We start from the raw sequence: 12,352 nt of genomic DNA on the forward strand, positions 1-12,352 counted from the left end.
TGTTATCAAGGCTTGGTTGTTTATTGTTAAATATAAAAGAACAAAAACCATTTTTTTTTCAAATATTTTGTCTTCTTTTTAAACCCCACAAAATAAAGCTAATAATTTAACAAGATTCAAGACATTAACATGAAATAGGAAAAAGTGTATATAAAATATGAGCACTATTTCGCAAGTAAATTGTGAGGAATCGCGGTTACCAATTACCAAAACGTTGTTTCGAGAGTCCTTGGGACTCTAGCAAATATAAACAGTTAAATAACTTTCATATTCGTTCACCGCGGTATTCCGTAGCTTACCATGGTAAAGGAATCTTTCACGTGCACAGTACACATAAATCTGGGCACAAGGCAAGTTAGTGTAATATTTGCAATTTAGCAACTATGTCCGGCAGTCAAAAAAGGATTAGACCTAGAGATTCTAACTTTGAGGAAACTGTACAAAGATAGTTTGAAGAATGTGACACCGAATTTTCTAACCAAAGTCTGAAAGTAATGACCAAGACGAAATGCAAGCTATTGAAAGTGAAGATGAAAGTGACATAAGTGAAAAGAACAGATACGAATGGGCAGTCACTAAACCAAGCCAAAAAGTGAGAACACCGACCCACAATATACTGAAACTGGGGAAATTAAAATGTTTTGCCAAAAATTGAACCAGTTGAAACATAGCAGCAAATTTTCTCCGGAGATATACATACTAGATATCCAATTTGAAAACTGCTGCCTTCAAATCTAATAATGAGGCTATTGAATCGATTTTTTCAACAGATGGTACTGGCCGGGAAATTTGTCGGCTGGTGATATCGGCGAAAAGATTTGCTATTTTATTGGCTTGTCTGAGGTTCGGTACTCGAGAAGAGAGAATGACTAGAATAAAAGCAGATCAGCGTACTTCTAGGAGCTGTTGCAATTGTTGACAAAATGCTGGTCACCTTTAGAGATAGATGCAAATTTAAAATATATTTACCGAGTAAACCTGTAAAGTCCATAGCCTTATTGACTTATTAGCGAATATCACAGATGAAGAAAAACGGTTTTCTATTCCAACGTAAGCTGCTATTCGCCTTAGCAAGCAAATATTTGTAAGTACAGAAATATTACCGGTGATAATTAGTACTCCTCAATAGAGCTTGCAGACTAACTTTTCAAAAACAAACTAATTTCAGTTGGAACTATAAAAAGAAAGAAATCCAAAGAATTTCTACCTTTCAAAAGCAGAGCAGCCACTTTGTATGGCTTTAGAAGTATTAAAACATTGATTTCTAGAGTGTCGAAGAAAAAAAAAGCAGCCGTCATTATTCCTTCGATGCATCACTCCAAACAAGATGATGAAGTATTTTGAGGCCTGAAATTAATGCATTTTATAATAACACAAAATCTGGAGTAGATGCTGTAGACGAAAAGATAAATATTGCTGTAGTAGAAGAACGCAAGGTTGGCCCACGGCTCTATTTTACAGAATTGTGGATATGACGTCAACAAACACATATATCATTCATCAATCATGTGCCAACACAGATCATCTAGAGATTTTTTTTAAACAACGAATTAATCAAGAGAGGATTTTAAGGATCATTATTTCCAGCTGATGATCAAGACGATTTGACGAAAAAGGACGAAAAAATATTGTTCCGTTTGTAACTCTAAATTAAAAAGTAAAACTGCTTATTTGCGTGTTGAATGCAAAAAAGCAATTTGTTTACAATGTTCGTACCCTTAAGCTACACCCGTATGTTTCTAGTTCTAGGTCTAGTGTTAGTTCCACTTTAAGTATAATAAAACTAACACTAGACATAGAACTAGAAACATTCGGGTCGTCTCTTAAAACTTTTTAATTCTAGGTCTAGTGTTACTAACTAGTTTTAGTTCAATGAAAAATATACAACAATCTAACGCTGAATAATAACTTACAATTAGACAAGAACTAACACTAAACTCAGCATTTCCAGATGAATTTTTTGAAATACCTAGACTACAACCCAAAATCCCCTAGGAACTCCTAACTTAGTTACTAAGGTTATGTTTGCTATCATAACTGTCATTTGTCAAATGGTTATCAATTTTTTTAATTTTTATTGCCACCCATCATTCATCCCATCTATCATTGGGAAGAAGAATTTTTACATTGAAAGAATAGGATTGCAAAAAATATTAGTAACTACTTAATCTGCATAGTTCTTGCCAGTGTTGTTGTCGAAAGTCTATTACGAATTTTGGTTTTATCTAAATTTATTTGAAGACATTTGAGAACACCCTTTCATCACTAGCATTCGTATGTGGTAAATAGAAAAGATTCAATACAAAAGTGCATAATGTTTAACATAGTATAGTAACATCACCTGTTTCCAGTTGTGATATTTTTTGACAAAAATCGTTAATATTTGAATCTGATAAACGAGCTAAATCCATATTACGAATGTCGCCATTCTTGGTCAAAAACATTCAACTGATCTTAATAAATTAAATTTGGAAAATCAATAACAAGGGGAGCAATAGAATCATGTTTTTTTGGAAATCTCCTCAGATTCAAATCTTTCTTCTAAAGGAAAAGTAAATTCTAAACACTTTTTACGAAAATTGAGTAATTCTTCTGGAGCTAATTCGTTATTAATCTATTATTTTTGAAAGATGCATTAACAATGGCAACTAAATATATGTTTTCAATTGTCATAAAGTAATGAGGATTCTTATATCGAATGTTTTTTAAAGATGTTATACACCATCTAACAAGTACTACAGAGTGTGTTAGGATGCATAAAGAAACCTTAATAATTGATTAATTATGGGTAATGAAAATCACTAGGGATAGCAACTCTGACTAGACCTAGAACCATTCGGGTTTAATCGAGCGTCTGTAAATACGGCCAAATCCGAATGTTTCTAGTTCTAGTGTTAGTTCTAGTTTTAGATCAATAAAACATATACAGTCTAACGCTATATAACAACTAAAACTAACACTAGACCTAGAACTAGAAACATTCGCGTTTAGCCGTCTTAAAAAACGTACGGCTAAACCCGAACGTTTCTAGTTGTAGGTCAAGTATTAGTTCTACTTGTAGTTCAATAAAAATATACAATAATCACATAATATCAGTGAAATACCATATTTCTTCGTTGTATGTGGTTAATATTTCGGACAAGTGCGTGAACATCGACAAAATTTTAATTTCACTGAAGAGACAGCTTGATGGAAAAGCATTAGTAAAGAGAAAAAAATCTCTATCAAATGAGCCGAACGAAAGGGTACATTGCCATTTAAAAAAATTCAAGTGTTATTCGTTACTCATTTGTTTTCTGAAATAAAAACAATTGAATGCTGTCTTATTATGGCAATAAAATATTACACAACTTTTGTATAAAATGTTGATACCTACCAAGATATATACTATATTCCATACATAATGGGTACCTGTATATGTTTTCAATTGGTATAAAGTAATGAGGATTCTTATATCGAATGTTTTTTAAAGATGTTATACATCATCTACCAAGTACTACAGAGTGTGTTAGGATGCATAAAGAAACCTTAATAATTGATTAATTATGGGTAATGAAAATCACTAGGGATGGCAACTCTAACTAGACCTAGAAACATTCGGGTTTAACCGAGCGTCTGTAAATACGGCTAAATCCGAATGTTTCTAGTTCTAGTGTTAATTCTAGTTTTAGATCAATAAAGCATATACAACGATCTAACGCTATATAACAACTAAAACTAGAACTAACACTAACACTAGACCTCGAAACATTCACGTTTAGCCGTCTTAAGAGACGTACAGCTAAACCCGAACTTAGTCCTTAGTCCTTGATTTATACATCGCATAGACAACTCAGGGAATACCCCGAGTTTATCAATGAGCATGGAATAGAGCAACTTGACGAATAACCAGAATTGGATTCTATGTATGAGCGCTAATATTTATATTTAAATATAGTCATGTATTAAATAAATAATATTAATAGTACGACTTAACACTCCAGTAGTCGCGCCTCCTGTTGCTACAAGAGTGGTCACATGTCATCTCTTAGATGACTTTTCAATGCATGTAAAAGTATTAAATGGGAGAGCTGTGATTTTAATAAAACTAGTTTAAAAACTCATAAAACGTATTTATATTTTAATAACAGTCATTATATTTAATAAATAGCAACAAAAATGGGAACCGTACAGGTTCCAAATTGCAGTAGTTAGTCCAGGGAAACGTCTATGTCATCTCTTTGATGACACGCGACTATTGGAGTATTAAGAATGTCTTGTCGAAGCACTTAATCAGCTATCCCAAGACAATAAGGAAGGAGTTCGTCGATGTCTTTCTGCTCGGCTAACGCAGATATAGTTCTGCAACATTCGAACAACTCATCACGAAATAAGTTTTGCTAAATGGGCTTTAAATTCAGCAGTGGACTTGATGGTGAAAACTGTCAAAGTGTGCTGACGGATTCGGATATGCCAGTTATACACTGTTGAAAGATTCGAATGATTTTGATGTTGTTTCAATTTTGTTGCTCCCAAATTTCTTGTTTATATCTTCGATAAACTCACAGCACTTTGTTACTTCGTTGTAATCATCAACACAATCAGTTATTTTTTTATTTCAAACATTTCATACCTGACATAAACTAATTTGAAGTATCCAGCTCGTTTTTTGAATATTTTCTGCGTTCCAATGTTCACCGGAAACCACATTTGTAACAATGACATCGTCAAGATAAATGTGGATAAAAGTGGTTATGGGTTTCTATTGTAACTCAAACCATAAACGAAATGGTTTAGTTACGGTAAAAATTGTTTTTGAATAAAAATGTTCTCTTCTTACTCTTACAGGTGTGAGAATCTGATTCGAATTTCACCAATCGACGGAACGTTGCTGACAAGTAATATAGTACATAGTACAAGCAGGAGAAAGTGTATGAGATCAGCAGGAGGAAGGAAATAACTGTCCGAGCAGTATCGAGTGAACGATACACTCGTTTCTCTCGAGCCAAATAATCTCGCAGAGCACGTGGAGCGGCGTCTCATCGCACACCGACTGACGACGGAGGCGGGGCCACTCTGATAAAGAGACTCAACCCTGACCTTGCCGTGTGTGTCTCTCGCACCTTCCGCAGTCTCGTACGGGACGTTTTTCGAAACGCGCGCGCCAAAACACCACTTCTTTAGTTTAGTAGGCCTTAATATTTTGGTAAATGAATAATAACGGAGCGCGGAATTTTTAAAGGAAACCGCCTCAATTATGTACGGGTATATCGAGTTACCGACCATACCAAGGTCGGCAGATTGTTATAATGTAAAATTGTTAGACTAAAAAAAATTAAAAAACAGAAAAAAGGAAAATGGTGTTATAAGGATGAGAAGATGAAAATTACCTTGATCCATCCTCCTTGTTCGGTGACGAGGGAGTAGAGGAGGTACAAGTCGATCTCGTGGCCGCTTAAAATGGGCGCCCGACGAAATGGAGTCCTATAAAAGAGCACCGTACCGTAATATTAAGCTTGTAATAAGATTATAGGTGAAAGAGAGATTGTTTTTTGCTTACCCCCGACTCTCATGGAAGTGGTGCAGCTCCCTGAGGAAACCGTCCCGTTCCTTGGCGTATGTAACGGGATCCTTACCAAGAATTTTGGCCATAGTAGCTCAAAACCCCCAGGTGTATCTCCCACACTGCACGTGTCACTGGAAAACATTGACGCAGTACGAGGACATCGGGACGACCCCGGCGACGTCGTTATTGTTCACCTCCCGCACACTGGGGATGATGCTCGGGACCTCGCGGTCAGTAGACGACTCCCTGCGTTAGCAAGACGTTGCACTCACTCGGACGAACGGACCGACCGATCGTAGGTATAAATGCGCAGGAACGCGGCACCCGCGGCCCGCAAACTCTGCTCAACGGAACGGGCCCCGGTACGGACGACAACCTGAGCGCGAAAACGCGTCGACACCGACCCAAAAAACACCTATGCACACGTAAAAATGCCCGCTACGTACTTTACCCGTGTTAACCCATGATGCCTGACAACACCAGTATTACAACATGGCGGCCGGCACGGACGTTATGCTGCCGCGCGAGGCGCCAAACAGAAACTTTGAAACGAGGCCCCTAACACTCGGGGCTTGTTGCCACCGTTCAGAATCACCCGCGAGAACGATCAGACGAAACGTTTCGCGGCCCCCGTTACACCCCCGGCCAACCGCTTTGCCGAGTGATCGATAATAAAAATTCATAACTTTTTGACAACGAACGATTGTTGTTTGAACGATTTCTCTACTATGGCGCCATCTCTTATTTTCGCTCTAACCCCTTTTTAGCCTTTTCATTTACTCAATCGATAACCACTTATTTTAATTATTTACTTTTATTTTATTCATCCTTTTCATTGAAAAACTTTTAATCAACACTACAAACCTTTTTAATTATTTGTATAACAATTACATTCTTAAAATCTTAGTTTAATAAAATCAAGGAAATGTCGGAGTTGTCAAAACAAAAACATCAAAGTGGCGCCATCTATACACTTATACATCAATCACTTTTTACATGAATTTATTAAAAAGTTGTTATAAAAATTTCTTTTATTAATTAATATCAACATATTTAGATAGTTTTAGTGACGATTAATCGGTTTTTAATATAATAATACCAAAATAAATATACATAAGTTTTTGACAACGAACGATTTTTGTTTGAACGATTTCTCTACTATAGCGCCATCTCTTATTTTCGCTCTAACCCCTCTCTATCCTTTTCATTTCCTCAATCGATAACCACTTATTTTGATTATTTACTTTTATTTTATTCTTCCTTTTCATTGAAAAACTTTTAATCAACACTACAAATATTTTTAATTCTTTTTATAACAATTACATTCTTAAACTGTTGAGTTTAATAAAATCAAGGAAATGTCGTATTTGTCAAAACAAGATCATCAAAGTGGCGCCATCTATACACTTATTATATAATTTAAAAAGTTGTTATAAAAATTTTTTTTATTAATTAATATCAACATATTTAGATAGATTTAGTAATCATTAATCGGTTTTTAATATAACAATAATAAAATAAATATTCATAATTTTTTGACAACCAACGATTTTTGTTTGAACGATTCTTTTACTACGGCGCCATCTCTTATTTTCGCTCTAGCCCCTTTTTATTCTTTACATTTGCTCAATCGATAACCATTTATTTTAATTATTTACCTTTATTTTATTCTTCCTTTTCATTGAAAAACTTTTAATCAACACTACAAACATTTTTAATTATCTATAACCATTACATTCTTAAAATATTGCGTTTAATAAAATCAAGATGTTGGAGTTGTCAAAGCAAAACATCAAAGTGGCGCCATCTATATACGTATACGTCAATAACTTTTTACATGATTTAAAAAGCTTTTATCAAAATCTTTTTTTTTTATTCATTAATATCAACATATTTAGATTGATTTAGTAATCATTAATCGATTTTTAGTATAATAATAATAAAATAAATATTTACATTTTTTTTAACAATCTTGTTAGGATCGTTTCCCGTGGTGCCATCTCTTATTTTTACCTCTAGTTATCCATTTCATTTACTTAATTGATAACCACTTATTTAAATTCTTTACTTTTATTTTACTTTTTCTATTGATTAAAAATCTTTTAATACACATTTCTAATTGTTTATATAATCATTAGTTACTTAAAATGTTGTATTTAATAAAATCAAGACGATGTCGGAGTTGTCATAACAAAAACATCAAAGTGGCGCCATCTATATACTATATAATCTTAATCACTTTTTACATGAATTTAAAAAGCTTTTATAAAAATCTTTTTTTATTAATTAATATCAATATATTCAGATAGATTCATTAATTATTAATCGCGTTTTAACATAATAATAAAAAATAAACATTCATATTTTTTTTTATAATAAACGATCTTGTTTGGAGCATTTCGCGTGGTGCCATCTCTTTTTATCCATTTCATTTACTCAATCGATAACAACTAATTTTGTTTATTTATTTTTAGTTTATTCTCTTTATTAATTAAAACAATTTAAATCAACAAATATTACGTAATGTTCACATAATCATAATTATCGTAATATTTATTTTAATAAAATCAAAATTACTTCACTTGTCAACAGTACTGCCAGATCGATTTCATTACTACGGTAGATTTACGTATTAAAGCGGCAGATTTGAAATATTTAAAAAAATTTAATTAAATGTTTAATCTTTAACATAAATTTGTGTATAAAAGAAATATAAGGAATAATAAATACTAATGGAGTTTTATTAACTCAATGTTATATATGATTATAGTTAAAGCAATTTAATTAAAATACCTCCAACTAAAGTTCTCTTAAAACTTGGTCTTGTAGCATGTTTTTTGTTAAACAATGTTTTCACAGAACTGGAACAGGTTTTTAAATTTTCGAGAAACTCAATAAGAGGTACTACATCGAAGTTGGTAAAAGGATAAAGAATCTAATGCTATTTCTTTAGGGCTTTGCAAGAGTAAAAGTTATTACTTCACAGTAGTTCTCATTAAGATAAGATAAATAGATTATTTAGTGAACTACATTTATTATATACATATAAATATTGAATAGGATGGGGGTTATTATTCCTCCCTGAGCAACTCCTGTCTTTACAAACCTAGTAAATAATCATTTATGACTCGTATAGGCTCAGATTGAGCAATTTGTGTATATTTGTGTGCAACTGCCACGTAGAAACTGCTAAATCAAGTAGTTACTACAACTTCAACATCAAAGAATAGCCCATCCACGTCCAGTAAACTTCTCTTGACTCTTATAAAAGTGGGTAGTTAGTTTGCTTAAAATTCATCATGTAGAACTAGCTTTAATAGAAGTTTATCACCATCATGATTCACTTAACCGTCATTTATCAGTTTTACAAGTTCCTTGTGAATTTTGACGCCAACCATATTCTTTGTATGCATTATTGAGCGTAACAGTACTACAAGATCAAATGTATCGATTTCATCAATGCTGTCAGAACACATAAAAAATTCGAAGAACATTCTATCGACGCTTTCTTTAAAAGTATGGTGGTATTGGATAAGCAGCTCTCATTTGTCTTCCAAATAAAGACAAAAATAAATATTTGTAAGATATGTAGCTGCTGAATTGGAATTGATGGAACTGCAGCGGCCGTCATGTACTGCGTCTACCACTACCTGACTGTTCTTTCAAAACCAATACCAAGACACCTCACGTTTACAGTACCTATTCCAAACTTAATCCTTTAAACTTATTGGGTTTGTAACTAGTGCATATGATTTTGTTTGCAGGTCATTCTCAATAAAAGCTAATAAAAAATTGATCTGATTGATGTTAATCCGAAAAAGTGTCGAAACTGGTTTTCTTTTTGCTTATGAAAATATCTTGTGGAATGCTCTTCTTCTTCCATTTCTGCATCGTGAATGAAGACGACATTAAATGACAACATATTATAAACTGATATCGAGTATAAAAAAAATACGAAAGCGATTACTGTTACACAATTGACATTCAATAAGACTGCAGTCATTGCTGCCAAGCCAAAACGGTACAAACGCCAAAATGGTCATTTTTTACTTATGTACACCGTTGAACAGGATTTTTAAATCTGTATTCAACAGTTAGCGGCATAACCGCAACCAAACTTTAATCGCTACAATATTGGTTTAAAGTTTTCGCAAATGCCTATACATATGAATATAACGAGTTGTAAGATTTTTGTTTTTTTTTGGGAAATCAAGCTGTTGCTGTCGCGTGATTGACAACTACACCTTTAGTGGTAACATTTATGATCTGAGTGAGAATGTATTACAAGATGTTATGTGCGTATCGTATTTTTCCTTAGTTGGTATTACTTACACTTACGTGCTTGGGACGATGCCAGTATTAGTAGTAACGTTTTCGAACTACACCGGCGAGCTATAAGGTGATTAAACAACTTACAGGAGGAATGTATGCTGACATTTTCATGTCTACAAATTTCGGAATGCATTTTATGCGGAAAACGTTGTATGTAACGTTGTACAAACTTAGAAAAAACAGATATGCTCAGAGAAAACACGCAACAATAATTTACCTTGGCCACAATACAAAAAGGTATACAGGCTGAGTTATTAGTATCCCGGCGGTCGATAGTTACTAAACCGTTTGAAAAACAAAAAAATGTTTTATGCAAAAGTTGCTTGACTCATGACTTTCTACAGTAAAACCTTTTAATAGCGGCCACAAAAATTTATTGTAAAAATGGCCATTAAAGAGTGGTGTTTTACAGGTTTGTTTTAAGTTTTGAATTTTCGTTTGTAACACCTGAGGTTCACATTTTGCTAAAATGTTTTAATAACTTCTACAGCTAGTTCACCTTTGTTGTTACAAAATAAAAAACTTTGTACATCCCTTAGTTTTGCACATACTTCAGCCATGTTCTTAATATTTGACGTACAACTTTCAGGTTTGAATCATTGCCTTTATTGTCGCTTAATTCGTTGATTATTTCTTAGATGTCTATATTGGGATTTTCAGTTAATAATTTATGTTTGGCATATTTTTTAAACCTGAAAAAAGGTGAGTCAGTGAAATTTCATCCTTTTCCTCAAATCGCTTTCTTGTTCAAGATTCTCGAAAAATCCGGCTTTTGCAAAGCATTTTGAAATGGTTGTTGGGGAAACATTTTTCCAAGCTGCTATTGTCCAAACTAAGGCACTGGTCAAATTGATACTTTTTTCTGCATCTTCGAAACAACTTTCGTTGTTTGGAAATGTTAAAAGCCTTTTAATTAAGGATTTGTAAGTTACCTTAAAACTATTGATGACACCTTGATCTAATGGCTGGCAATGTGAGGTAGTGTTTGGAGGTAGAAACACTATTTTTACATATGCTAATGCAAGTTTGGGATGGGACGTGGCGATATCTAGAAATAAGAGTACTTTTTTAATTTACTTTCTCATTTTTTCATCAAATTGTTTTAGCCACGAAGTCATAATCTCTGTTGTCATCCAGGCCTTTTTATTACACTCCCATTTTAAAGGAAGTTTGTTGATGTGCGATCCTTTAAAGCAACGAGGGTTTTCACTTTTCGTGATGATTGACGGATCCTCTTTGTCTTCAACCATGTTTGCGCAAAATAAAATTATCAATCTCTGTTTGGGGTTTTTTACCCGTACATTTATCGCCTTTGAAAGCAAACGTTTTGTTCGGCATTGCAAGATAAAACGGTTCAGTTTCGTCAGCATTGTACACATCTTTTGGTAAGTAGTTCTTCAATATCAATTTTAACTTTGTTTTCAAATAAAAATGAAAGAAAGAAAAGTTTCAAATTTTAGGCTACTTTTTCTTGTAATAAAGGTCCAGATATGGTGATGTTTCGCTTTACAGAACCAGTTGTAAACTATTTGGTCAATAGTCAGTCCTTCGGTTTTAGTAAATTTTCTCTTTTGCTCTAGATTGGAATTTTCACATGGAACAGCTTTTTAAAGTGGGATGTATTTTTTTAAATGTCGTTCACTTGTGGCCTTCCAACTCCAAATTTTTCAGCCTACTTGCAATAATATTAATTTTGTCTTTAAGAGATAAACGTTTTCTTTGTAGCGACATGTTGATACACGTAGACTAACTGTAGAGTAACCTGTCATATAACCTCCATACACAACAAAGTTTATTGTTCCAGGAATTTGAAAATTGGCCGTTTCTAGAGGTGACCGCTTTTTTAGGGCGGTCGAAAATAGAGGGTTTACTGTATTACTGTGTTCCATTTAAGCGTAACGGAAAGTACATACATTTATTTAAATGTAATATCCTGTATATTTTATCATATTATGAATACAACTAAATTTGTTTATACAACCGTATATGTTACTATTTCACAGCGTTCATAGTTCCTGAGATATTCAATTGTTCTTCCAAAATATGCCCATTACAGGATCTTTTTAAAAACGATGTAAAAACGACATTTTTTCCCATTTTGCCTTGAAACTACGTCAGACAATAGTCAAAGCCAGTAGGTAGATGATAGTATTCAAAGATATTAGATGCAATATACAGAGTGTTTAAAAAGCTCAGTAGCGTTTTTGTTTTTCGTGTATGTTATCGTGTCCTTTTCCCAGGACAGAGTTTGCTGTTTTCGTTTTTTTCTAAATATGTACGAACTGTTTTTCTTATAGAAATATTATTCAATGGGCGCTATTTACTTATAGTATTTTCTATGTCCGATTTACAAGGCTTCTGAGTTGCACGTTTTTTATACTTTAATATAATATTTTGTAAGTATAAGTTGTAACCGCAGTCTCACTTAGGGCCTTACCTCTAGTTTTCATCATTTAGCACAAAAGAATAATAAAA

At 33.4% G+C, this 12,352-nt stretch overlaps 1 protein-coding gene across 7 annotated transcripts in view; it reads right to left on the minus strand.

Annotated features, from left to right (window-relative positions):
* The window catches only part of LOC111418658 (Brahma associated protein 170kD), a 33,737-nt gene extending 27,473 nt beyond the window's left edge, over positions 1-6,264 (minus strand). For 5 of the 7 annotated variants that reach the window (XR_002706863.2, XR_002706858.2, XM_023051621.2 and 2 more), the window contains exons 1-2: positions 5,540-6,263; positions 5,370-5,463 (exon numbers count right to left, since the gene is read on the minus strand). Coding sequence is in view for 5 of the 7 variants with exons in the window: in XM_023051621.2 (XP_022907389.1) it covers positions 5,370-5,463; positions 5,540-5,631 (186 nt within the window). In the remaining 2 variants the exon portion in view is untranslated. Of the gene's footprint in view, positions 1-5,369; positions 5,464-5,539 lie in introns of all 7 variants that reach the window. The other 2 variants (XM_023051546.2, XM_023051465.2) reach the window with 2 other exon arrangements.
* Positions 6,265-12,352: the final 6,088 nt, after the last annotated feature.

The sequence above is a fragment of the Onthophagus taurus genome, chromosome 11 (assembly GCF_036711975.1).
Source record: "Onthophagus taurus isolate NC chromosome 11, IU_Otau_3.0, whole genome shotgun sequence".
NCBI lineage: Eukaryota > Metazoa > Arthropoda > Insecta > Coleoptera > Scarabaeidae > Onthophagus > Onthophagus taurus.